Source organism: Martes martes, assembly GCF_963455335.1.
Source record: "Martes martes genome assembly, chromosome: 17".
In the NCBI taxonomy this organism is placed as follows: domain Eukaryota; kingdom Metazoa; phylum Chordata; class Mammalia; order Carnivora; family Mustelidae; genus Martes; species Martes martes.
Window position 1 is genome coordinate 43,733,953 of NC_137905.1, and position 25,224 is coordinate 43,759,176.

At 37.4% G+C, this 25,224-nt stretch overlaps 1 protein-coding gene across 1 annotated transcript in view; it reads left to right on the plus strand.

Moving 5' to 3' along the window:
- Nucleotides 1-12,391, plus strand: part of LOC308358053 (uncharacterized protein) — a 59,059-nt gene extending 46,668 nt beyond the window's left edge. Inside the window, exons 3-5 of the mRNA XM_080828052.1 lie at nucleotides 3,143-3,269; nucleotides 3,559-3,657; nucleotides 10,514-12,391. Coding sequence (XP_080684178.1) covers nucleotides 3,143-3,269; nucleotides 3,559-3,657; nucleotides 10,514-12,000 — 1,713 coding nt within the window. The 3' untranslated portion in view covers nucleotides 12,001-12,391. The remainder of the gene's footprint in view (nucleotides 1-3,142; nucleotides 3,270-3,558; nucleotides 3,658-10,513) is intronic.
- The last annotated feature ends 12,833 nt before the right edge of the window (nucleotides 12,392-25,224 follow it).

The window sequence follows — 25,224 nt, forward strand, 5'->3', positions numbered from 1 at the left end:
TTTGACCTATTAGAAGTATGTTCTTTAATCTTCATATATTTTGGGATTTTCTAGTTAGCTTTCTGTTAATCAATTTCTAGATTAATACCATTGTTATTTGAGAGTAGACATTGTATGATTTCTATTCTTCTAAGTGTTAGGGTATATTTTGTGGCCCAGAATGTGGTCTATCTCGGTGAATGTTCCATGTGAGCTTGAAAAGAAGATAATATTTTTTAATAATGCAATCCCAGGAGTCCTTTGTGGAAAAGATTCTCAAGTATGACTTTTTGCCTATTGTACAAGTGACAAACTATGATACATTTGTAGCAAATTATAACTTACTTCTAATCTCAATAAGAGAAAAACACTAACTTCATTAAGAACTGGCCAGAATATAAAAAAATAATTCATACTATAGGAACTGCAATAAAAACTAGGCAGAAGTAGTCAACCTTATAATATTATAAAAATAATTATCAACATTATTTGGAATATAAATGAGAACTTCCACTTTTACTTCTCATATTGGCAACAATATAAAAATTAGGTATTAACTATATCAGCCATAGTATGAGAATATTCTCACACTCTCCTGGTGGGCAGGGTCAATTGGTAGGTACTGCCTCACCAGGGTTCGGTTGGAAATTTCCAAATGTAAGATTCAGTAGGACTTCATTAAACTAAAAATCTTTCTGCGTGTCAATGGAAACAGTTGACAAAATGACAAGGCAATGTATGGAATAAGAAAAAATATTTGCAAACCATATATCTAATAAGCCATTAATATCCAAAATATATAAGGATTTATATAACCCAATAGCAAAAAAAAAAAAATCCCCAAATACCCTGTTTTATAAATGGGAAAAGGACCTGAATAGACATTTTTCCGGAAAAGACATACTAATGGCCAGCTGGCATATAAAAGGTGCTTAACATCACCAATCACTAGAGAAAGTTGAAGATTGCAATGAGGTATAATCTCAGACCTATTAGGATGGCTTTTACAAAAAAGACAACAGATAAGTGTGGGTGAAGAAGTGGAGAAAAAGGAACATTTTTACACTGTTGGTTGAAATACAAAGTGGTACAGCCACTATGGATTACAGTGTGGAGATTTCTCAAGAAATTAAAAATTGAACTACTGTATGATTCAGCAGTCCTACCTCTGGGTACAAATACTAAGAAATCAAAATCAGTATCCTGAAGAGATATCTGGGCTGCCATGTTCATTTTCACTGCAGCATCATTTACAATAGCCAAGGTATGGAAACAACCTAAGTGTCCACTCATCAGTGATAAGTGATGAATGGATAAAATGTACGTGAAGTATCTTTATAGATATCTAAATAGATAGATGATAGATAGATAGATGATAGATAGATACATAGGCAGACAGTGACATATAGTGAAGATTCAGCCATGAGAAGGAAGGAAATCCTTCCACTTGCAAAAACATGGATGGTATCTAGAAGACATCATGCTAAGTGAAATTAGCCAGAGAAAAGCAAATACTGTAATGATCTCACTTATATGTGAAATTAAAAAAAAAGAGTCCAATTCACTGAAACAGAATAAAGTAGAGGTTGCTAAGAACTGGGTTGGAGGAGGTAGGGATATGCTGGTCAAAGGGTACAGGCCTTCAGTTACAGATGAATAAACTCTGGGAATCTAATGTACCTCATGATGATTATACTTAATCATACTGTGTTATGTACTTGAAATTTGCTGGAAGAGTAGACCTTGGGGCGCCTGGGTGGTTCAATTGGGTAAGCATCTGCCTTTGGCTCAGGTCATGATCCCAGGGTGCTGGGATCAAGCCTTGCCTTAGGCTCCCTGCTCAGCAGGGAGTCTGCTTCTCCCTCTCCCTCTGCCCCTCTCCCCTGCTTGTGCTCTCTCCCTCTCTCCCTCTCCCTCTATTTCTCTTAAATAAATAAAATCTTTAAAAAAAAAAAGGGTAGACCTCAAGTGTTCTCACCACACACACACACACACACACACACACACACACACACACAAGGTAACCATGTGAGGTGATGGATGGGTTAATTAACCCAATTGTGGTAATCATTTCACAAAGTATACACGTGTCAAATCATCACGTTGTACACTTTAAACATATATAATCCATTTGTCAATTGTACCTCAATAAACTGAAAAATCTGTTTTAAATAAAATAATAATGTACTATATGTTGGTTAATTGAATTTAAATAAAATAAATAAATAAAAGAATAAAAAACAACAAAAGAGAAAAGGTACATAGGAGATACATATTTGATTCTTTGCTTCTCTAGAAATGTATTATACAACCATACATTTGTGTGAATTTTGGCTGGATAAGTGACTCTAGTCAACGGTTCATTCTCAGTATTGCAAAATTTGTTACATTTTAAATTTTGTTTTATTTATTCATTTCAGGGCACAATTTTTTTAAAAAGATTTTATTTATTTATTTGTCAGAGAGAGAGCACAAGTAAGCAGAGCAGCAGGCAGAGGGAGAGGGGGAAGCAGGCTCTCTGCTGAGCAGGGAGCCAGATGCAGGGCTCGATCCCAGGACCCTAGAATCATGATCTGAGCTGAAGGCAGCCGCTTAACCAACTGAGCCACCCAGGTGCCCCTTCAGGGCACTATTTTGCAAAACATTGTGTTTCTATTTTCTGGTACCTTTCATGTTACCTGCTTTCTGATTGTTGAAAACGTCAGGATTTTCTTTATATTCTTATTATTCCAAAATTTTATCCTCTCATACCCTTCCAAGAGTTTACTAATTATTTATAACTTGATTTTTCAAGGGGAAAAGGGAAGCATAAGGGTACTTCTCTTTACTGAGAATATACTGTATACCAATTAGCTGTTTAACTGGATATCCTTCTTAATTGAATTTAGTATATTTTTAAATGAGAATGGATCTTGGAATTCTCTCTCGTTGTACACAGGAGTTTTTATCTGCAGGAGTTGGGTTATGTGATTGCTCATTGATTAACACTAACTTTAGTTTTCACCCACATCACAGGTATTGAGCCCAACCGGTTTGTGCTTCATTTCTCTCCACTGTAAAATGCTCCTTTATATTTCCTTTTATGTTTCTCATTTCTCCTACCTTGAAGTCATTTATTTTCATTACACGAGTATAACTCAGGGTTGTTTTTTTTTTTTTTCAGGGATTTGTGATATTCAGGGACGTGTCTATAGACTTTTCTCAGGAAGAGTGGGAATGCCTGGACTCAACACAAAGGAATTTGTACAAATATGTAATGTTGGAAAATTATAGCAACCTGGTCTCAGTTGGTAAGTATACCTTTGTCCAAAAAATCTAGAGCCCTTTGGAATATTTGCTTCCCCTGAGAAGACTTTCTCAACTCCTTTCATATATCCTATCCATTTCTTCTCCCTGTTCCTACAGACATGACTTGAGCTTTGTAGAGTTGGGAATGTATAGCTTCATTGGGCCCAAGGCCAAATCTCCACCTTCTCTGCTTTTTTATGGCCCTTCCAATTTATTTGCTGATCACAGAATAGGATTTGTGTCCTGGGACACCTACAACCTAAAAAGTCTCCTTTCTTCTCTTATGAGTAGGTCTTTGCATTCCTAAGCCAGATGTGATCTCATTATTGGAGCAAGGCAAGGAGCCTTGGAGTGTTTTTGACAGTGAGTTGACAAGAGGCTTGTACCTAGGTAAGTGACTGACGATTATATAAGGGAAGAGGAATGTAGGATCTAAACCTGTTGTTCAGTGAGGAGACCATATCTTTGAGATATTTGGAGGAATCTCCCCTCAAAGGCCCACAACTTTTAAGAAAAGTAAAGTCATCATGAACTTCCAAATGCCCACACCTTCACCCTAATACTATCCATGCTGCTTTTCTCTCATATTTTCTGCCTATTCTTGTAAGTGATTCTAATGAGAAACATCTACTTTTAAGTGAGATCTAATTCCAGTTCCCTAGTTCTCTCTCTCTTGCCTTTTGATCTATACACGGGTCACTCCTTTAAACATTTTGGTATTAAATATGTTCAGGTTCATGTATTGATTCTTTCAGCCAACACTTCATTATATTCTGTTAAGGAGAATATTTTTCTTTTCTTTTTTAATATTTTATTTACTTATTTATTTGACACAGAGAGAGAGAGACCACAAGTAGGCAGAAAGGCAGGCAGAGAGAGAGAGGGAAGCAGGCTCCCTGCTGATCAGAGAAGCCAATGTGGGGCTCAATCCAAGGACCCTGAGATCATGACCTGAGCCGAAGGCAGAGGCTTAACCTACTGAGCCATCCAGGCGCCCCTGAAGAATATTTTTCTGGGAGACATAGATATTATAAAATATATCAGCTATTAAGAAACTTGTAGCCTAGGGTTTGAGAAAAATAGGTGATGGGAATTAAGGTGTGCATTTGCTGTGATGAACACTGGGTATTACATGCAAGTGTTGAATCACTATATTATACACCTGAAATTAATATTACACTGCATTTTAACTCACTGGAACTTAAATAAAAAACTTTTAAAAATACATAAAAATCTTTCGAAATGTAGAATTAATTGTAATTGTGAAATTAATTGCAGTTCAAATACCACAACCAGGAAAAATGGCTAAAGATTGAAAAGTGGAAAACCTCACAGAGCTATAATGGTTGGAGTCCTGGGAGTGATTTCAGTCACCATGGTAGAGTTTTGGGTATAAAAGTTATATGCTTGCAGTGGGATAGCAGAGGTTGCAGACAAGAAGAGATTGAGGCGAAGGAGGAGGATCAAGCAATTGCGTGATGCATGTAATCAACATAAAATAGAATGGGAGAGAGGGAAAAGGTCATAAACATGGATGATTCAGAGTAGAGGGCACAGTAAATATGAAAGTCTTGAGGCAGGCAGTCTCATTGTGTATAAGGAGCCCAAAGGTGGCCAGTATGGGGGCAGTGAGTAAACAAAGAGGAGAGAATCTGTGATCTGTGATCAGAAAGATATATGCTGGAAAGAGTTGTTTTATAATGACCTTATAAATTGTGGTTGAACTTTTTCTGAGTGAGATGGAAATAAGTAGATTTAAGCAGAGCTGTGACAGGATTAGATTTTTATTTTTCAAAAATACTATTTTTTCCTATTTACAGAAGAGGAAACTGAGACACAGACACTTGAAGTAACTTGTCCAAGGTCAACAACTAGTAAGAGTTGGAAATAAGTTATACATCTCTTAGCTCCTAAGCTATTTTTCCTCTCCAAGTTAAATCAAAGGGGAGTAGATACAGTGGATATGATTTCCTCTGAAATGCAGGTGAACGGATAGAAGTTAACTTTTTAAAATCAATTTTTAAGTGAGTTTTTAGGTCCCATAAATAGTCAGCTATAGCATGCATACTACCTGCATTTGTATTACATATAAACATTAGATGCATATAAATGCATCATGAATCTTCTCTAAAACACTATATTATATACCTTCCTTTCTTAATAATCTTTTTGATATATTATATCAATATTATAATATGGATATACTTACATAATGAGGTTGTCTTCCAGATTCTTCCAATTTCAATTTCTTTTCTTTTCTTTTTTTTTTTTTAAGATTTTATTTATTTGACAGAGAGAGACTCAGCGAGAGGGGGAACACAAGCAAGGGGAGGGGGAGAGGGAGAAGCAGGCTTCCCATTGAGCAGGGAGCCTGATGTGGAGCTTGATCCCGGACCCTGAGATCATGACCTGTGCCGAAGGCAGAGGCTTAACCCACTGAGCCACCTAGGGGCCCTCCAATTTCAATTTCTAATTGAAACTTCCTTTCTTCTATACATTCTTTTGTAAATGAATTTTCCCATATTTTTTGATTGATTTTTTTAAAGACAATTTTAAAGGCTTTTTCCAGCAATGTACATAATGCATATGTTCAATTTTTTGCATCAATTTCAGGAATGTGTACCTTTAAAAAAAAAAGATTTTATTTATTTATTTGAGACAGAGAGAGAGACAGAGATAGTGACAGTGATAGCGAGAGAGAGCACAAGCAGGGAGGAGAGGGAAAAGTAGGCTCTCCACTGAGCAGGGAGCCTGGGGGATGGGAAGGGCTCCATCCCAGAGCCCTCGTGACCTGAGCCAAATGTAGACGCATAACCAACTGAACCACCCAGGCACCCCGAATTTGCACCTTTTTAAAAATAAATTATTCTATGTTGTTTTAATCTTGGAATCAAGAACAATATTTTGCCTATTTTTTGTTGTTTTTCAAAATAAATTTTTAATAGTGAAAGACAAATTATCCTGTAATTTTTTATATCCAGGATTTATCTAATTGCAACCCCATGATTAGATTCACATTAAGCAATTTTGTCTGATCTGGTATTTAATTAAGGTTGTACACTTAAAAAAAAAAGATCTGGGGCACCTGAGTGGCTCAGTTGGTTAAGCAACTGCCTTTGGCTCAGGTCATGATTCCGGAGATCCGGGATGGAGTCCCACATCAGGCTCCCTGCTCGCTGGGGAGTCTCCTTCTCCCTCTGACCTCTCCCCTCTCAATCTGTCTCTCTCTCATTCTCTCTCTCTTAAATAAATAAAATCTTTAAAAACAATAATGAAAAAAGATATTTATTTTTTAGAGAGAGAGGGAGCTCAAGTGGGAGGAGCAGAGAGAGAGGAAGAGAAAATCCCTAGCAGACTCTGAAGGGAGTGTGGAGCCCAACATGCGGCTCATCTCAGGACCCTGAGATCACAACCTGAGCCAAAACCAAGAGTCAGATGCTTAATCGACTGTGCCACCCAGGTGCCCCTAGGGCTGTGCACTTCTTAATTCATTATACCAGGAGGCAAAGTCAAGTTTTCTCATTATAGTGATGATAATTTTGATCAGGTGGTGGTTAGAGATGACTACCAGGTCTTTCATTGGAAAGGTACATTTTCCCCCTTATCGCTCCTAAATAATCTGTGCAGTGATACTTGGAGACTGTATAATTGTCCTGTAGAAATCTTTTACCCAAAATGTTTGGTATTCATTGGTTCTTATTCAAAACAAATTACACTGAGCTTTGGGAAAAGTGAAGTTCTAATTATATCACTTTTTTCCTGCATTTATTAGTTGGTCTTGCTTTGTTTAAAAAAAAAAAAAAAAGCTTCTCCTCTCCACTTTTGTTGAGAAACACTACAGATTCATTGATTCTTTTCTTTGCATTGATTCTTTTAAAAATCAATATCTTGGTGCGCCTGGGTGGCTCAGTGGGTTAAAGCCTCTGCCTTCGGCTCAGGTCATGATCCCAGGGTCCTGGGATCGAGCCCCGCATCGGGCTCTCTGCTCAGCGGGGAGACTGCTTCCCCCCTCTCTCTCTGCCTGCCTCTCTGCCTGCTTGTGATCACTGTCAAATAAATAAATAAAATCTTTAAAAAAATCAATATCTTATAACCCATTGTAATTGTTCTTCTTTTTGATGATTAAACTGTCATTCATAGTTGGCTACTGAAAGCCCCTTTCAGCAGCTTCCGCATCCTTTTTCATGTATGCATGAGTGTTTAAAGACCTTCTTGTTTTCTAGCACAAAAATATGTTCCAATCTCATCTTGTATTTTTCTTTCCCCCAACTTGGAATAAGCCAACTCATTAAGAAGCCTTAGTTTCTTTTATTAGGAAATGGTGTTCATTGACCAATATCAGTGTCCAATGCATTCATTACTACTGGATTGGCATTGCTTTTATATCCATTAAGTAGAAAGAGACAGAGAATGTATATTTTAGGGATGCCTGGGTGGCTCAGTTGATTAAGCCTCTGCCTTCGGCTCAGGTCATGACCCCAGCATCCTGGGATCGAGTTCTGCATAGGGCTCCGGGCTCAGCAGGGAGCCTGCTTCTCTCTCCGCCTCTGCCTGCCACTCTGCCTGCTTGTGTTCTCTCCCTCTCTTTCTCTCTGACAAATAAATAAATAAATAAATAAAATCTTAGAAAAACATTTTATAACTGGATCATACTAATAACTCTAATTGAAGTCCAAAAGACAAGATTCTGTCTCACTTTTCTATATTTGTTTTGTAACTTTTTCTTGAACAGTGGAAAACCCTATTTCCCACAACATGAGTATATTTATTCAAGTCTTCCTTTCTAAAACCAGGGAATAGTTTCAAAATCAGAATACCAGCACAACTACTGACTGAAAAACCTACCTGAAATCATGTTCAATAATTATTACAGTTTTCTTTTCCTTTCCTTTTCCTTTTTCCCTTAGAATATGTTACACCAAGGATTTCCAGTCAGACTACAGTTCATAAAGTGGCTAGATTAATTCTTTTTTTGTGCATTTTCAACTTAATATACCATTTATCTTAACTGTTAAGTTTAGATTAGTTTTAGTTTATAATTGGAATATATAAAGCACTTATATGCTTTAAAAGTCAATATAAAGATATACTTAGAGGACCACCTGGGTGGCTCTGTGGGTTAAAGCCTCTGCCTTCGACTCAGGTCATGATCCCAGGGTCCTGGGATTGAGCCCCGCATTGGGCTCTCTGCTCAGCAGGGAGCCTGCTTCTTCCTATCTCTCTGCCTGCTTCTCTGCCTACTTGCCATCTCTGTCTGTCAAATAAATAAATAAAATCTTTAAATATATATAAAACATATATATTTAAAGATTAAAGATTATTATTTATTTACATGTATGTGTGTGTGTGTGTGTGTGTGTGTGTGTGTGTGTGTATTTTTTTTTTTTAAAGTTAGGTTTGCAATCCTATCTGCTTCATTCATTGCCACTCTCTCTCTAGGTAACTTTTTGGAAAGAGGGGGTTTGGGGTAGTCTGATTAATCCTTTCAGCCTTTATTTTTTCAGAAATAGAGCATGTTCATATTTATATTCCCAATTCTCCTTCCCTCTTTTACATGAGATATTATACAAGTTGGGGGAAGGGCAGAGGGAGAGAGAAAATCTTAAGCAGGCTCCAATCAACTTGGAGCCTGAGGCCAGCTCCATTTCATGACCTAAGCTAAAATCAAGAGTTGGACACTCAACTGAGCAACCCAGGCACCTGTCCTGGTTTTCTTTTAATAATTGCGAACAGGTTGTTTTGGAAATCATTCCATATAGATACATTGGCAAAAATTTTTTAAATGTATAAAATTGACATCTTTCTTGGTGTTATATATTGATTTTGGGCATAACTAATTAATTATTGGAATTAACAATTCCAATAATTAGTAGAGTTTCCATGCAGACAGTCACAAAATTTGTAAATATTTTCAGTTGTGTTTCTTGCTTTCCTGTGCTTGTAACATAATGCTCGTGTCTAGTCTTATCACTGTGGCTGCACCTTTCAGGAAGTGTTCAATAGAAACAGCACTACTATGTGTTGTTCATCTTTTTTCATGGTTTTTATTGGCATAACCTTTTTTTCTTCTTTAAAATTTTTTGGAACCATTTTATATATTCAAAAAAAGTTGTAAAAATAATATAGAGAATTCTTATATTCCTCACCTAATACCAATTTCCCCTACATTTTTGTGGTATATTTGAATTTACCCATCCCCATTGTTTTCATTCCTTCCAATAAAGTGTACCTTTCATAAACTTCATGATTTATCCTTTCTTTGTTTTGTTTAAGGTGAGCACCTATATCTTCATATATCTCCTTATATAAATGGTAGCAGCATATACTATACAGTTTACTCCACCTTGTTCTTCTACTTCAAAAATCATGAAGATTGGGGCACCTGGGTGGCTCAAATGGGTTAAAGCCTCTGCCTTTGTCTCAGGTCATGATCTCAGGGCCCTGGGATCGAGCCCCACATCGAGCCCTGCATCGGGCTCTCTGCTCGGCAGGGAGCCTGCTTCCCTTCCTCTCTCTCTGCCTGACTCTCTGCCTACTTGTGATCTCTGTCTGTCAAATGAATAAATAAAATCTTTTTTAAAAAAAGAGAAAAGAAAAAATCATGAAGTACATTCAATAGGAATATACAGATACTTCTCATTTCTTTATATAGTTACTTAGAACTCTACTCTGTGCATGTATTATACCGAGTTCAAGTAGTATTAAGTTGGTGGCTATTTGGATTCATTATAGTCATTTGCTCTTACAAATAGTTCTGTAGTGGATAACCTTCTGCATAAACCTCTTCAGATTCTTTCCCAAAAGTATATGTTTGGGTTCCTAGAATTGGAATTGCTTGCTCAAGGAATAAATGCTTACCTAATTTTGCTAGAAACTGGCAAATATCCCTGTATGGTAGTTGTACCATTTTTATTCACTACCCTGAATGTATAAGAGAGGTTACTTACCTAAATAGCCTTCTAACAGACTAAATTATCAGACTTTTGGGGTTTTGCCAAAGTATACTTTGAATTTATTCCAAAATTTAAGAATCATTGACTTCATCTTTTTCTGATCCCTTCCCCCCATGACTTCCTATTTCACTTTTCAATTTCTATACTTTATCTCTCAAATTGCACCACCATATAAGAACTATAAATCCTATTTACATTATAAACATTAATGTCAATATAATTCTGTCTTTTATAAGTTTTGTGTCTTCTTCCTCCCCCCAAAAGTGAATTATTTTATTTGTGCTTTCTTTCAGAATATAAATCTAGGTGTGAGAACAAGAAATTATCTCTGAAAAAGAATGACTATAAAATAGATTCATCCCAATGGGTTATAATGGAAGGATATACAAAGCATGGACTTAAACAGGGATCTCAGGAAAGACATTTTAGCCAAGTCTCATGTGCCTCTGAAGACATGTCCCCTTTCATTCAGCATACATCTCTCCCTCAACATCAAACATTTAATACCAAAGAGAAATCTTATGAATGCCAAAAATATAAAAATGCCTATGGACAGGACTCAAAACTTACTACACATCAAGAAGGTCATACTGTCAAGGAATTATATGACTATAAGGAATATGGGAAGGCCCTTAATAGAACTTCAAAACTTAGTTCATATCATTCAGTGCATATTGGCATGAAACCCTATGAATATGAGGAATGTAGGGAGTCTTTGAATAGTGACTCAGAATTTATGCAACATCAGATAATTTTTACTACAGAGAAATCTAATGAATTTAAGGAAAGTGGGAAAGTTTTTACTAGTGCCTCACAGTTTTTTCTATGTCATAGCATTCATACATGTGAGAAACCCTTTAAGTGTAAGGAATGTGTTAGAGAATTTAGTAATGGTACAGCCCTTATTCGTCATCAGAGGATTCATACTGGTGAAAAACCCTATGAGTGTAATGAATGTGGAAAGGCTTTTAGTACTAGTTCAATATTTAGAGTACATCAAAGGATTCACACAGGTGAGAAACCCAATGAATGTAAAGAATGTGGAAAAGCCTTTCGTCATTCTTCATACCTTACTCAACATCAAAGAATTCATACTGGTGAGAAACCTTATAAATGTAAGTATTGTGTTAGGGCATTTAGTAATGTTTCAGCCTTTATTCGTCATCAGAGAATTCATACTGGTGAGAAACCGTACAAATGTAAGGAATGTGGAAGAGCCTTTAGTACTGGCTCAATACTTACAGCACATCAGAGAATTCACTCAGGTGAGAAACCCTATTTATGTAAGGAATGTGGGAAGGCCTTTCGTCAGTCTTCAGACCTTACTCAACATCAGAGAATTCATACTGGTGAGAAACCCTATGAGTGTAAGGAATGTGGAAGGGCCTTTCGTCGTTCATCAGAACTTTCTCGACACAAGTTAATTCATGCTGATGAGAAATTGTATGAATGTAAGGAATGTGGAAAGATCTTGAGTAGAGATTCAATACTTATAAAGCATCAGAAAATTCACACTGGTGAAAAAGCCTGGGAATGTAATGAATGTGGGAGAGTTTTCACTTGTGCAACATACCTGACCCGGCATCAGCGAATTCATACTGGTGATAAACCATACACTTGTAACAAATGTGGGAAAGCCTTTCTTCGTTCTTCAGACCTTATTCTGCATCAAAGAATTCATACTGGTGAGAAACCCTATGAGTGTAAGGAATGTGGGAAGGCTTTTGCAAGAGGCTCAAATCTTAATCGCCACCAAAAAGTTCATAATGGTAAGAAATAGTATGAAAGAAAGCTTTGTAAGACATTTAGGCATATCTTTCAGGTAACATGAAATGAAAAAGAAACCACAGAAATGTGATAGAAGAAATCCTAAGAATTTATTGGTAAGAAAATATAGAAATATAATAAATGGAGAATGCCTTATGTGTTTCACAGTTTAACTACCATAAGAATAAAATGAATATTGGAAGGCCTCTACCAATGGCTCATTCCTTTCTAAATTTTAAAAACTTCTTATCATGACTGGAGAAAAGTGAAAAATCTTTTGTTGCATTTTTCATATTTTAAAATACTTTAAATCCACTTTATTTTTTATATGGCTATAAGTAGCTTGGTTTATGTATGGCTAAAACACTGTTTTATCATAAGTTGTACATTAAATTTTGAATTTATTTTGTTCTCACCAAAATTCTTTTTTTTTACTATTTTGTTTATTTATTTATTTTATTTTTTCAGTGTTCCAACATTAATTGTTTATGTACCACACCCAGTGCTCCATGCCGTCCTTAATACCCACCACCAGGTTCACCCATTCTCCCACCCTCCTCCCTTCCAAAACCTTCCAAAACCATCAGAGTCCACAGTCTCTCATGGTTCATCTACCCCTCCAATTTACCCCAATTCACTTTTCCTTTCTTCCTCCTAATGTCCTCCATGTTATTCCTTATGCTCCAGAAGTAAATGAAACCATATGATCATTGACTTTCTCTGCTTGACTTATTTCAGTCAGCATAATCTCTTCCAGTCCCATCCATGTTGGCACAAAAGTTGGGTATTCATCCTTTCTGAAGGAGGCATAATATTCCATTGTATGTATGGACCATATCTTCTTTATCCATTCATCTGTTGAAGGGCATCTTGGCTCTTTCCACAGTTTGGCGATTGTGGGCATTGCTGCTATGAACATTGGGGTACAGATGGCCCTTCTTTTCACTACATCTGTATCTTTGGAGTAAATACCAGTAGTGCAATTGCAGTGTCATAGGGTAGCTCTATTTTTAAATTTTTGAGGAATCACCACACTGTTTTCCAAAGTGGTTGCACCAACTTGCATTCCCGCTGACAGTGTAAGAGGGTTCCACTTTCTCCACATCCTCTCCAACACTTGTTGTTTCCTGTCCTGTTAATTTTGGCCATTCTAACTTGTGTAAGGTGGCATCTCAATGTGGTTTTTGATTTAAATTTCCCTGATGGTGAATGATGATGAACATTTTTTCATGTGTCAATTAGCCATTTGTATGTCTTCTTTGTAGAAGTGTCTGTTCATGTCTTCTGCCCAATTTTTGTCATGATTATCTGGTTTTTGGGTGTGAATTTGAAGAGTCTATAGATCTTGGATATCACCAAAATTCTTAACACAGCACAACTTGCTCAGTAACTATTTCCTGATGCTATTTGTGCACAGTTTTGTGACATTTTATATTTTTAGCATTATAAAATTGGACTTAATGAATCTTTTTATACCCCAACATCCAATTTGGAAACTCCTCAATTAATCTTTTTATAATAAACTTTTACCAGCACATCTTGTGTATCTGTACCACTTTATTTAAAATATTGTTATTTTAAGTGGTTCCTGACTGGCTCAGTCAGACGAGCATGCAGCTCTTGATCTCAGGGTTGTGAGTTTGAGCCCTATTTTGAGTGAAGAGATTACTTAAAAATAAAATCTTTTAAAAAATAAAATATTATTACTTTAAGACATATATTTTAATATTGATAAAGTGAAAGAATGATTTCTGTGTATAAATTAATATTTTTATTTCATAAATATGATATTTTATTATAATAATTTTCTCTAAATTTTTAAATTCTACAAAAATCCAATAGAGTTAACTTTCATCCCCCAAAGGGGCTATAACTATTGTCAAATTGTTGGAACAAATCCTCTTATAAATTTATTAAAGTGTAATACATTATTCAAATTGCCTCATAAATTGCCTTTTAATGACAAGATATGTCATATAGGACATTCCATGTGATTAAGTATATTAATAGTGTTAATATATATGACTGTAGCATTATTTTTACCAAGCATCTATGGTCAAATACTATGACTGACTCCACTTTTGGTATTTATAAGGAATGTCATTTTTAGCATCCTACTTGGCATATATATTAGTTTGTCTTTTTTTCATTGTTTTTGAAATAATCCATACATACCTTTTACCATGTACACTTTTTAAACACGACAGATTAAACTGGCTTCCCTTTGATCATACTATGCTATGCCATTTTTCTCTCTTCCATTCTGTGCAGTTTTTCCTAATGATTTTGCCCAAATATAATGTGGGGACATTAAATCTTCTAAAAAATTATTCATTTCCATTGCAATGTATTTCTATTAAAAACATATTCCTATATATTATTATATTTTATGTGAAATGAGAATGACTATATTCACTAGCATACTTGGGTTTTTTAAGGACCAAATGAGTTAATTTACACAAATGCTTATAATTGAAACTTTAACATACTCAGTAAATATAATCCATTGTTAAGATTATTTTTTCCTTTGGCTATTTTATTATTTATGGAAAGGCTTTTAACTATGGTTATATTGGTTATATGGTTATATTTGGTATACTTGGTTTAATATCAGAAATTTAATATTAGAGAAAAATGCTAAACTTCCAGTGAATATATCAAAGTCATCGTCATTCATTCCTTCTTGGTCATGAAGAAAAAAAACATAAAAATATAGTGAGTAATACCTTTATTCATATCTAACCTTATATGTCAAATCCTAACATTTATGTCAGCATGAAACATTATTGAAAATGTTATTGCCCATATTGTCTGGCTGATTAAAAAATAGTACTGGATTATAGGAACATCTGACTCTTGATTCAATGCATGTTTAAACTAACATTTTGCAAAGGATGAAATATGAACAAATTGTGATTTCTTTGAACATAAAGTTTGCTGAGAATCCTACACAGGAAGACCTGTGGGAGGTGGACAAAATTACTCATAGAACTTATAACTCTAAATCCAGACATATAACAAAATAAAAAAATAAATCCAGTTATGTATTGCAACAATTAATACTTGAAATCTCGTACTGGTGCTACAGGGATAAAGAGGAAGTTTCCATTTATCTGGGACTCAAACTGCCTTAAGAATGGGGTTTAGGTTGGTTAGTGCTGGTGTCTCTGAGGAGGTATGATACAGGTGGTTCTGAGAAGTTTGGAACAACTGTGAACTAAAATCAACAGCTTCTACTAGGAACTAAGGCCAATGATAGAACTTACTACTTTTCTATTGCTGCATGACAAATTGCCATGATTTTGGCAGCTTAAATCAACACACGATTATTATCTCGAAGTTTTAATGGGCACATATGAGGGCATGGCTTAGCTGGGTCCTCTGCTCAGGGTCTTACAAGGTGGCAGTTGAGGTGTCAGCTGGGGATAGTGTCTCACTGAATGCACGGGGTCATCCTCCAAGTTCACATGTTTGTTGGCAGAATTAATTTTCTTGAAGCTGTACAATGGTGGCTTGCTTCTTCAATGGCAGCAGAAGATATTTTTCTCTCTCTGACCTATAGATGTTTTAAAAGCTACATCTCTCAGATCCTTCCCATTCAGGATAATCTCCTTTTTGATTCACTTAAACTGTTTAGGGACCTTGATTATATCTTCCCAAATCCTTCACCTTTGCCATATAACTTAACATAATTAGGGAGATGATATACCGTCCTTTTTGCCACATTTTATTCATTAGAAGCAATGTATGGAGGTGTTAGGGTTGATGTACAGAGATAAGATACTAACTGCTTCAGTGGCCTCATTGCTTGTTTTTGAGGCAAGAGGAAAGCAACCATCTTTTCATTCGTGAAGGTAGGAACACACCACACAAAACAACAACTTTTGTTACCAGGTCCCTCGGTTCTTGTCCGAGATGCACCAAAGTATTGGGAAACCTGAGACCAGAAGGGGGAGATACAGTCTATTGAGTAGGTAAGTATAGTACACTCAAGAGAGAAAGCAGGCTAGCCGGAGTGAGAGTGGCAATGACCTCCAGAAGCTCTAGCTGCATCCTTTTAAGCCTGTTTTCTGCAAAGGTAAATTTGGCTTTGATTGACAATTTTCATTGATGGTGGTTATAGAACATTTTGGCCTCTGTGCATGTGCCTACCCATGATGCATTCTGTCATAATTGTTTTTACTTATACTTGTATTTATTTACAAATGTATATTTATGAGTTTCTAGTGAGCTTTTGCTGTGACCTTAATGTTACTTAACCTAAAGTGGCACCTTTTGTGTGCATGCTCAGTTCTTGGATGTCCCCTTGTGGCTTTTGAGCCAGCTCTGTGGCTAGGCAACTTGGAGGTGGCTCTGAAGGCGCGGCTGTTAACTCTTGGGGTTGGCCAGCATCTTCTTTATCCCTCCTTTCTTAAGTCTAACTAGCTGCCTCACACTTTTAAGTAATTATCTAAGAAACAATCCCACTTTTCATCATCTTTGGCATCTTTACTCTTTAGTGTCCAAAGCATTAACCGGTAGATACATGTAGTTAGTTAAATTTAGATTTAAAGTAAATAAAATTTAAAATTCATTTTCTCTCTCATTAGGCACATTTCAAGTGCTCAACAGTTGCATGCAGCCAGTGGCCATTGTGTTGGGCAGCATATTATAGAACATTTTTGTCATTGTAAGAAATTATACCACACAGTCCCGTGGCATAAATTATCTTTCAGTTATTGAATTATAGGAGGAAACTTGGTGTTCATTGGCTCTGCTGCATACCCTACAGTGATATCCACAGACAGGGAGAGTTGGCACCAGGTACTTTGTGACTTCATCTAGATCCAGGAGAAAAAAAGTTGTATTTTATCACCCTTTTGCACATTAAACTATGATGAGAGACCAATTTGAAGTTGCCTTGGTAGAATATTAACATAGAGAAGTCAACGAACCCATGTACAAATGTTCTTTTCTAAAATTTTTTAAAACAGATTTTATTTATTTTTGAGAGAGAGAGAGAGAGAATGAGCAGGGAGTGGGGAGTAGTGGAGGGGTAGAGGAAGGAGCAGACTCCCCACTGAGCAGGGAGCCTGATGCAGGACTCAATCCCAGAATTCTGGGATACTGACCTGAGCCAAAGGCAGATGATTAACTGACTGAGCCACCCAGGCATCCTCATGTACAAATATTCTTCAAAAATACAAGATCCCATAGGGGAAAAAACATGCTTTTGTGGTAGTCACAAAAAAATGAGCTATGAAGAAAAAAATTAAATAGAAATGTCTATAATCATTATGGAAAATAAATAAAAATTTTCCAAAGCAATCAGAAAATGAAAAAATAAAAGGATATAACATCTGGAATTGTAGTACTGACATCATTAAGAAATCACAATTCCTTAGATTATAAATGTGATGTAATCTCAATTAAAAATACCCAGGAATTTTTTTAGACATATGGGCTAATTCTAAAGTCTATATGGAAAAATAAATCAGAATAACCAGTACAATTCTGAAGAAGGAGGAGAAGAATTGGATAATTAGGACCATCAGTTATTAAGATGTATTATAACCACATAATAATTAGGAGTGTAGCTCTAGCAAAAATATAATAGAACACTAGAACTACTCAAAGTCCAGCTATAGAGCCAAGCATGTAGGAAAGATAGTATATGATAATGAAGGCATTTTGGATCATTTAATACCCTTTGAATCTTGAGATGTATTATATGTATAAGTATATGTAATGTATATGTGTATGTATATGTATATGTATATGTTATGTATAGGTTTTTCAACAAATGTTTTTAGTAGCCATATGGCAAAGATAGGACAAATTTGTATCCATATTCAAACAATCTGAAAGTTCCGTAGTTTACTTAAAAAGAGAAGGTATAGTTTTAAATTGGTAAGACTGTTGACTACAACCTTAAGGAAATAAATTAACATCAGGAATGGGAAAAAGTGACATCAAGTGGCCTCTGATAATGTACATTGGGAAGGGCACAATATCACCCATGGAGTGTTCTTGTCAAAAATATTTAGCCTGAAGTTCAACAAGAGGAAATAATTTTCTTTAATGTGTAGAAGAACATTCTGGGGGAGAAAAGCAGTCGGGATACCAAAAATAGGAAGTTTTGACGTACAAGAGAGCTGTAAACTGTTCTAGATCTAAGCAGACTAATGAGATATGCCAACTCAATGCAATGCATGACCTTTGTATCTTGGATTTTATTTTATTTTATTTTATTTTTTAAAATATTTTATTTTATTTATTTGACAGACAGAGATCACAAGTAGGCAGAGAAACAGATAGAGAGAGAGAGGGAAGCAGGCTCCTGGCCGAGCAAAGAGCTAGATGTGGGGCTCAATCCCAGGACCTGGGATCATGACCTGAGCCGAAGGCAGAGGCTTTAACCCACTGAGCCACCCAGGTACCCCTGTATCTCGGATTTTAAAAGAAACTTTAAAATCATTGTTGGGGGGCACCTGACTGGCCCAGTTGAAACAGTATGTGACTCTTGATCTTGGGGTTGTGAGTTTGAGCCCCACACTGGGTGTAGTGATCACTTAAAATAAGTGAAACTTAAAAAAATTGTTGGGATAATTGGGAGAAATTTGGATATGTACCATATATTAGATTATAATATTGTGTGATCAACTGCTAAATTTCCCAAGTACATTTATTGTGGTTGTATTAGACAATGTGCCAATTTATAGGACATGTGTAAAATATGGACATGTCTGTAAAACATAGATTATACAATTAATGGCCTTATTTAATTGGGTAGCCACATGGGAGAGAGAGAAAAAAATTGGATCCCTAATGCACAGCTCAAAGCAAACTAAAATGCAGATGGATCAAAGATGTAGATTAAGAATTGAAACCGGGGCGCCTGGGTGGCTCTGTGGGTTAAAGCCTCTGTCTTCTGCTCAGGTTCGATCCCAGGGTCCTGGAATCGAGCCCCGCATCGGGCTCTCTGCTCCGTGGAGAGCCTGCTTTCTCCTCTCTCTCTGCCTGCCTCTCTGCCTACTTGTGATCTCTGTCTGTCAAATAAATAAATAAAATCTTTAAAAAAAAAAGTTGAAACCAAGGGGCACCTGAGTGACTCGGTGGGTTGAGGCTCTGCCTTCGGCTCAGGTCATGATCTCAGGGTCCTGGGATTGAGCCCCATATCGGGCTCTCTGTTCGGCAGGGAGCCTGCTTCCCTCTCTCTCTCTCTCTGCCTGCTGCTCTGCCTGCTTGTGATCTCTCTCTCTCTGTCAAATAAATAAAATCTTTTAAAAAAAGAATTGAAACAAAAAAATCCTAGATAAAACCATGGGAGAAAATAATAATGTGAAATTAACTCAAAACCATGAAGCTATTGTAGTAAAATATATTTATCTACTTTGGCCTGGCAAGATATTTGAAACACCATTGAAAAAATATAAATCCCAAGCTGAGAACATTTTTAAACAGAAAACTGTCTACCTGAACCCCTGGGGCTAATAATACATTATATGTTAATTAAAAAAGAAAACTGTCTATATTACTTAATAACAAAAATAGATACTACAAATCATTAAGAGAAAATATAAACAATGATCTAACAGAAAACAGGTGAGTATGAAAAAATATAGAAGAAAAGCTGCAAAGGAATTTTTATTCCTTTGGAAAGATTTTCATCTCCTTTCCCAATAAGATATATGTAATTTAAAGATGTAGTTTTCACTTATCAGACTGAAAAAATAAATGTGATATCTAATATTTTAGCCACAGGCTGGGTAAACAGGGATTTACACATGTTGCTGTTGGACAGTTAAATTGCTCTAACTTAAGGGGCTCAGTAACAAATACCTATCAAAAAAAGTGCAGGTACCCATTTCTCCAAAATTTTTCCAACGGATGCCCGGAGACATATCCACAAGAAACAAGAATATAATTTATGGCACTAAGTTTAGTAGCAAAAGGGGAGTAGGGTCAATTACCAGTAATAAGTTGGTTAAACAAATTATCATACATCTTTTCAATGGACAATATATAGTAAATTGAAAGAACAAGGTATGTATATATTAATATGAAGTTACAACTATTTTAGGTGGTTTATAATGAGCTAATATTTTTGTTAAAAGTCTACCGTATTTATCTACCATATTTATCAGATACACACATATAAACAAGCAACCGCACACCTATTGTCGTGGTTGGAGAGTGGTGAATGCACTGGTTGCTTGGAGAATATTGGGTGTCCAGGAGACAAGTTTGCAAGGTGTTCAGTTTTCACCTTATGTAATTTATCTTCTATTTAGCATATGCAAAAATTAGTCAACCATGGACAAAAAATTTTAAATCATTAAAAAAAATCAATCTTGGGTTGTAATCCGTTTCTACTTTCTGGCTGTCACTAAACTTTTTTGACTCTGGTTTCCAAATCTGTAGAACAGAGTAATGATTCCCCAGATGGGATCGAGTGAGCCAAGGGCATTTGCAGCCTTCTGCCTCTCAGGCGGTGGTCGCTAAATAACATTAACTTCTGATTAGCAACAGTACTCTGGAGAACACTGACCCATCTCACAGCGCTGGTTCACCAAGGAGGGCAGTTGGCCCTTGGCACAGGCAGTTAGAGCCAAGGTGGTGCTGTCAAGGGTAGAGTGCACTCAAAGGATTCTGGAGATTGTAGTTCAGGTCTCGCAAACGCCTCCAAATCGCGCAGGCGCCGATGCAATTTGGTAAAGAGTTTTATCTTTGGCCTAGTTGGTACTTTGGCTTGTGGCTTCCGCTGAGCTCCAGTCCCTTCTTCGCACTGCCGGACTTCTTGGGGCTGAAAGGCTCACTGGTCCGAATGGGCACAAGCATAACCTTGCGACTGGAGGCCGTATATCCGGTCAGCTTGTGCATTTGTTGCCGCGGAGTACCAGCAAGCTTCGCCATTAACATAGGGAGGTTGATTACGTGTGGGGGCTGCTGAGACTGACCAGCTGTGCTTCCGGGAGCCACCGCCTTCTTGAGGACAGAGGTGCCCTCGGTTCTTTGATATGGGACCTGAATTGGGGCGCGTCTCCAGCTCAGGATCTTGATTGCGGCAGGTTTTTCTGCTGTAGATCTAGTCTCCAGGAGTCCTGCTCCCCAGCTGTAGCAGGGACAGAGAAATGCTCAGAAGCAAGGCGGTGCCGGGTAGGGGGCATTCACGTCGGCATCTCCAGACACGGCCAGCTGCCCGGAGGCCATTCTGCTGCAGCTGGAGCCTTGGTCTCGGGCGGAATTTGTCCATTCTCTGTCCATCCCTGTCAGTGTATCTATGTGAAGTGGAGAGAATGGACAAGGGGGAAGCAGAGTATAGGACTGCCCTTTGAACAGGGTTGTTCTGGGAATCGAGGCCCACGTTGCTCCGCTAGCCCTGCAGAGTCAGGACTCTGCCCTTTTCCAGAAGGGGAGCCCCGAGGACGACTGCACGTGGTGCAAGACTGAAAGCCAAGACCCAGGTGAGGTGATGCTTCCTTTCTGTTTCCTGAAACACAGTGAGCATTTGCCTTCTTTATCCCGCTCTTTTCTGGATAGGAGCATCTCTTTCAGGACCTCCTGACCATTTCCTTCCATCCCATTTACTCAGCCGTGTTGCCTAGATGCCCCCTCCGAATGGCAACAAGTTCACGACTTTTTTTTTTTCTTCTCTAAGTCGTTGTTTTTCCACGTGGGGTAAGGAATGTTGATTGAGCAGAAGTGCACAGGGAGGAAAAGGAGGATATTCTTTGCTAAATGAACCTATTTTACCTGGACTATGATGTGATGAGGTCAAGTAGAGCACTTGAGTGGGAGCTCACATCTGGAAGATTATGATCATCTCCACAGACTGTCTAGTAAGACAAAATGGGAGTTGGGTTGGTGTTGTTCAGCGTTCATTGGACCTCAGCCTCCTTGTGAATCTTTCAACAGATTTTGGGAACTCAGAAACCAGGAACATTTGTTACAGTTTAGTGATGCCTAGTTATGGGTTGAATTATACCGGAGCCTAAGTTGTTTGAGAACCTTATTGTTGGAGCCCTGACAGACAGACCTTAAAGGTCTTATTAGTGCCAAATGCCAAAATGAGAAGAAAGATTAAGTCAACTAACTGCCTTCAATATTTATACTGGTATTTCCAATTATTCTCATTTTACTATTTGTGGAGGAATCAAGTGTAGTAGTCATTATTCTTTGGCCTCCTTGTGTGTTGGAGTGGAAAATTAGCTTTTCCCCACATTTCTCTCACCAGGATTATAAATGATTTTTACTTAATTCTATAGTATATGGATGTAGTTATTACTGTGTAAGTATTAGAGCTGAGCCACGTAGTATACTAAACAGATATTATTTCTAGAATAATGTTTGTTTGTTTGTTTTCCTGGAACTAGTTATCTTTTAAAGTTATTTGCTCAGTTTTCCACATTTGTGTGCTAACCCATCAAAATGTGTAAAACTTACTGTCTCTTGGCTATCAATAATATTCTCCATATTGTCGCAGTCATCATTTAGTTCTTCAGTACTTTCTTCTGGTTTCCTTTGTTTTACTGTTCCTGACTCCAGTGGTTGTGCTGCAGACTTGCTACATAGCTGTCATCCTGGTACTTTCCTTTCACAGTAGCACTGAATCTTCTGTTCTCTCTCTCCTGTGACTCTTATTTCCCATCATCCGGATGCCTAACATATCTCTTTGATGGTTTACTCTATAGTTTTTATGGAGCACAACCTGTTACTTCCAAGCAAAGATGCATCGGAAACAGGAGGGGAATCTTTTTTTTTTTTTTTTTAAGATTTTATTTATTTGAGAGAGAGAGAGAGAGAGCAGGGGAGAAGGTCAGAGGGAGAAGCAGACTCCCCATGGAACTGGGAGCCCAATGTGGGACTCGATCCTGGGACTCCAGGATCATGACCTGAGCCGAAGGCAGTCACATAACCAACTGAGCCACCCAGGCGCCCATGGAGGGGAATCTTTTGAGCCTTTGCTTGTCTGGACTTTAAATTGGTTCTCAACCAGGAACAATTTTGCTCCTACCTGCACCCCCTCCAGGGATATTTGGCAATGACTACAGATATTTTTGGTTGGCAAAGTTGGGATGAGAGTGCTACCAGCATCTAGTGGAGGTCAGGGTTGTTGCTAGACAACCAACAAACAGTGCATAGGACAGCACCGCCCCTACCCAAGACAAAGAATTATCCAGCTCCAAATGTCAACAAGGCTAAGTCTGGGAAACTCTCCTCTAAATAAAATATGTCTTTACATCATTTTCTAGAGTTTAACAGTGATAATTAGAAGTCCATTACATTTCTGATTCCTGATTCTTTATATACAACCTGGTTTTTTTCTCTTAATTTTTTAAAGGATCATCTCTTTCTTTTATTATCAAATTTCATTCTAAGATGCTTTTGTAGAGGTGATCACTTTTTCTTTGTTAGGGCTAAATGGGTCAACAGTGAGCGGAGGGAATTACCCTCTACTGACAATTATATACCAAGTGTTATTAGACTAAATGATGGCTTATACTATTTCACATAGTAGAGAAATTTTACTTGGCTGGTCTTTGTACATCCCAAACCTGGTTGGATACTGGAAATATCCTACTGTGAATGGGTGGTTTGATCTATCTTCAGGAACTGGAAAGTTTGAGAACATAAATTAAATCATACTGACATCCAGGCATCCAGACCCAGCCTGTTTGTTCTATCTATCCTTTCCTATAAACACTTATCACCCGTATGTTCACCTTTTTCTTTTCTCCTCCCATGTAAAATCCTTTGTTTTTATTATAACCTTAAAACACAGATTTATTTTTTCAGGGACTGATGTTCAAAGATGCGTCTATGGACTTTACTCAGGAGGAACGGGAATGCCTGGATTCTGATCGGAGAGATTTGTACAGAAATGTGATTTTGGAAAATTATAACAACCTGATCTCAGTCGGTAAGCGTGCCTGTCTCTAAAAATTCAGTCTTGGGGTGCCTGGGTGGCTCAGCGGGTTAAGCCTCTGCCTTTGGCCCAGGTCATGATCTCAGAGTCCTGGGATCGAGCCCCGCATCAGGCTCTCTGCTTGGCAGGAAGCCTGCTTCCTCCTCTCTCTCTGCCTGCCTCTCTGCCTACTTGTGATCTCTCTCTCTGTGTGTCAAATAAATAAATAAATAATCTTCAAAAAAAATTCAGTCTTCCCTCTGGAATATTTGCTCCTCCCATTGTGCGTTTCTCAGCTCCTTTCAACTAGCCTATATATTCCATTTCCATGTTCCCAAAGAGAAAGCTTGAGCTCTGTAGAGTTGAAAATGTGCAGCTATGCTGGAGCTGAGGCTCCATCTTCTCTAAATAATGACCTTTCCTCTTTGATTTTGAATTCTGGGCCTCTCATAGTAAAACAGTGTACCATTTCTCTTGGAAGTAGGACTCTCCATTCCTAAGCCGTGTGTGGTATCTTTACAGGATCAAGGAAAAGAGGCCTGGATGATTGGCTGAGAGCTGACAAGACTTGCTTCCAGGTAAGTGTGTGATGGTCAGGCAAGGAGAGGGCATTGAAGGATGTTACCCAGCCACTTATAAAAGAAAGAACTCTGTGAAATGCTTTCTGGGAAGTTTCTATCAACAATCAAAACCTATAAAGTAAAGTAAGACCTCTGTGCCAAATTGTCTAAATGTGCCTACCTTTACCTCTACCTCCCACTTCCATACTTCTTTTTCATGCTTCCTTCCCATTTCAAAGTGGGAAGTATAACCCTTGTGCCTCTTCAGTGACCAGGTTCTACCTTTATTTTGTATACAGTTTTAACACAGTTGCCCCTCTTCTTTTGCATTTAGGTTTGTGTGTCATTTTTCTCTTTAAAATTTTGAGATTTCTCTTCCCTGAACCAGTTTTCTTTTTAATTCATTATTTCATATATTTATTAATTTCTTCTTCCAACCAACAGTTACTGATTTTATAACTTGTATGAGGTGCATTATTAAGTGATGGAAAGATGATAAGATTTTAAGCTATTAAGTTTATGGACTAAGAAAACCTATGAACATGCCCGTAAGTAATTTTTTAAAAGTAGAATCAACTACAAGAGGAGTTAAATAGGGCAGTCAGAAGAAAGGTGTAAAGATGGGAAAGTCGAAAGCTCCTGTCTTAGAGCATTTGGGCTGCTATAACGAAGTACCAGAGAATTGGTGGCTTCTAAACACAAATTTATTTCTCACAGTTCCAGAGACTGGGAAGTTCAGGATCAAGGCTCCTGCAGATCCAGTGTCTGATGCAACTCCACTGGCTCATAG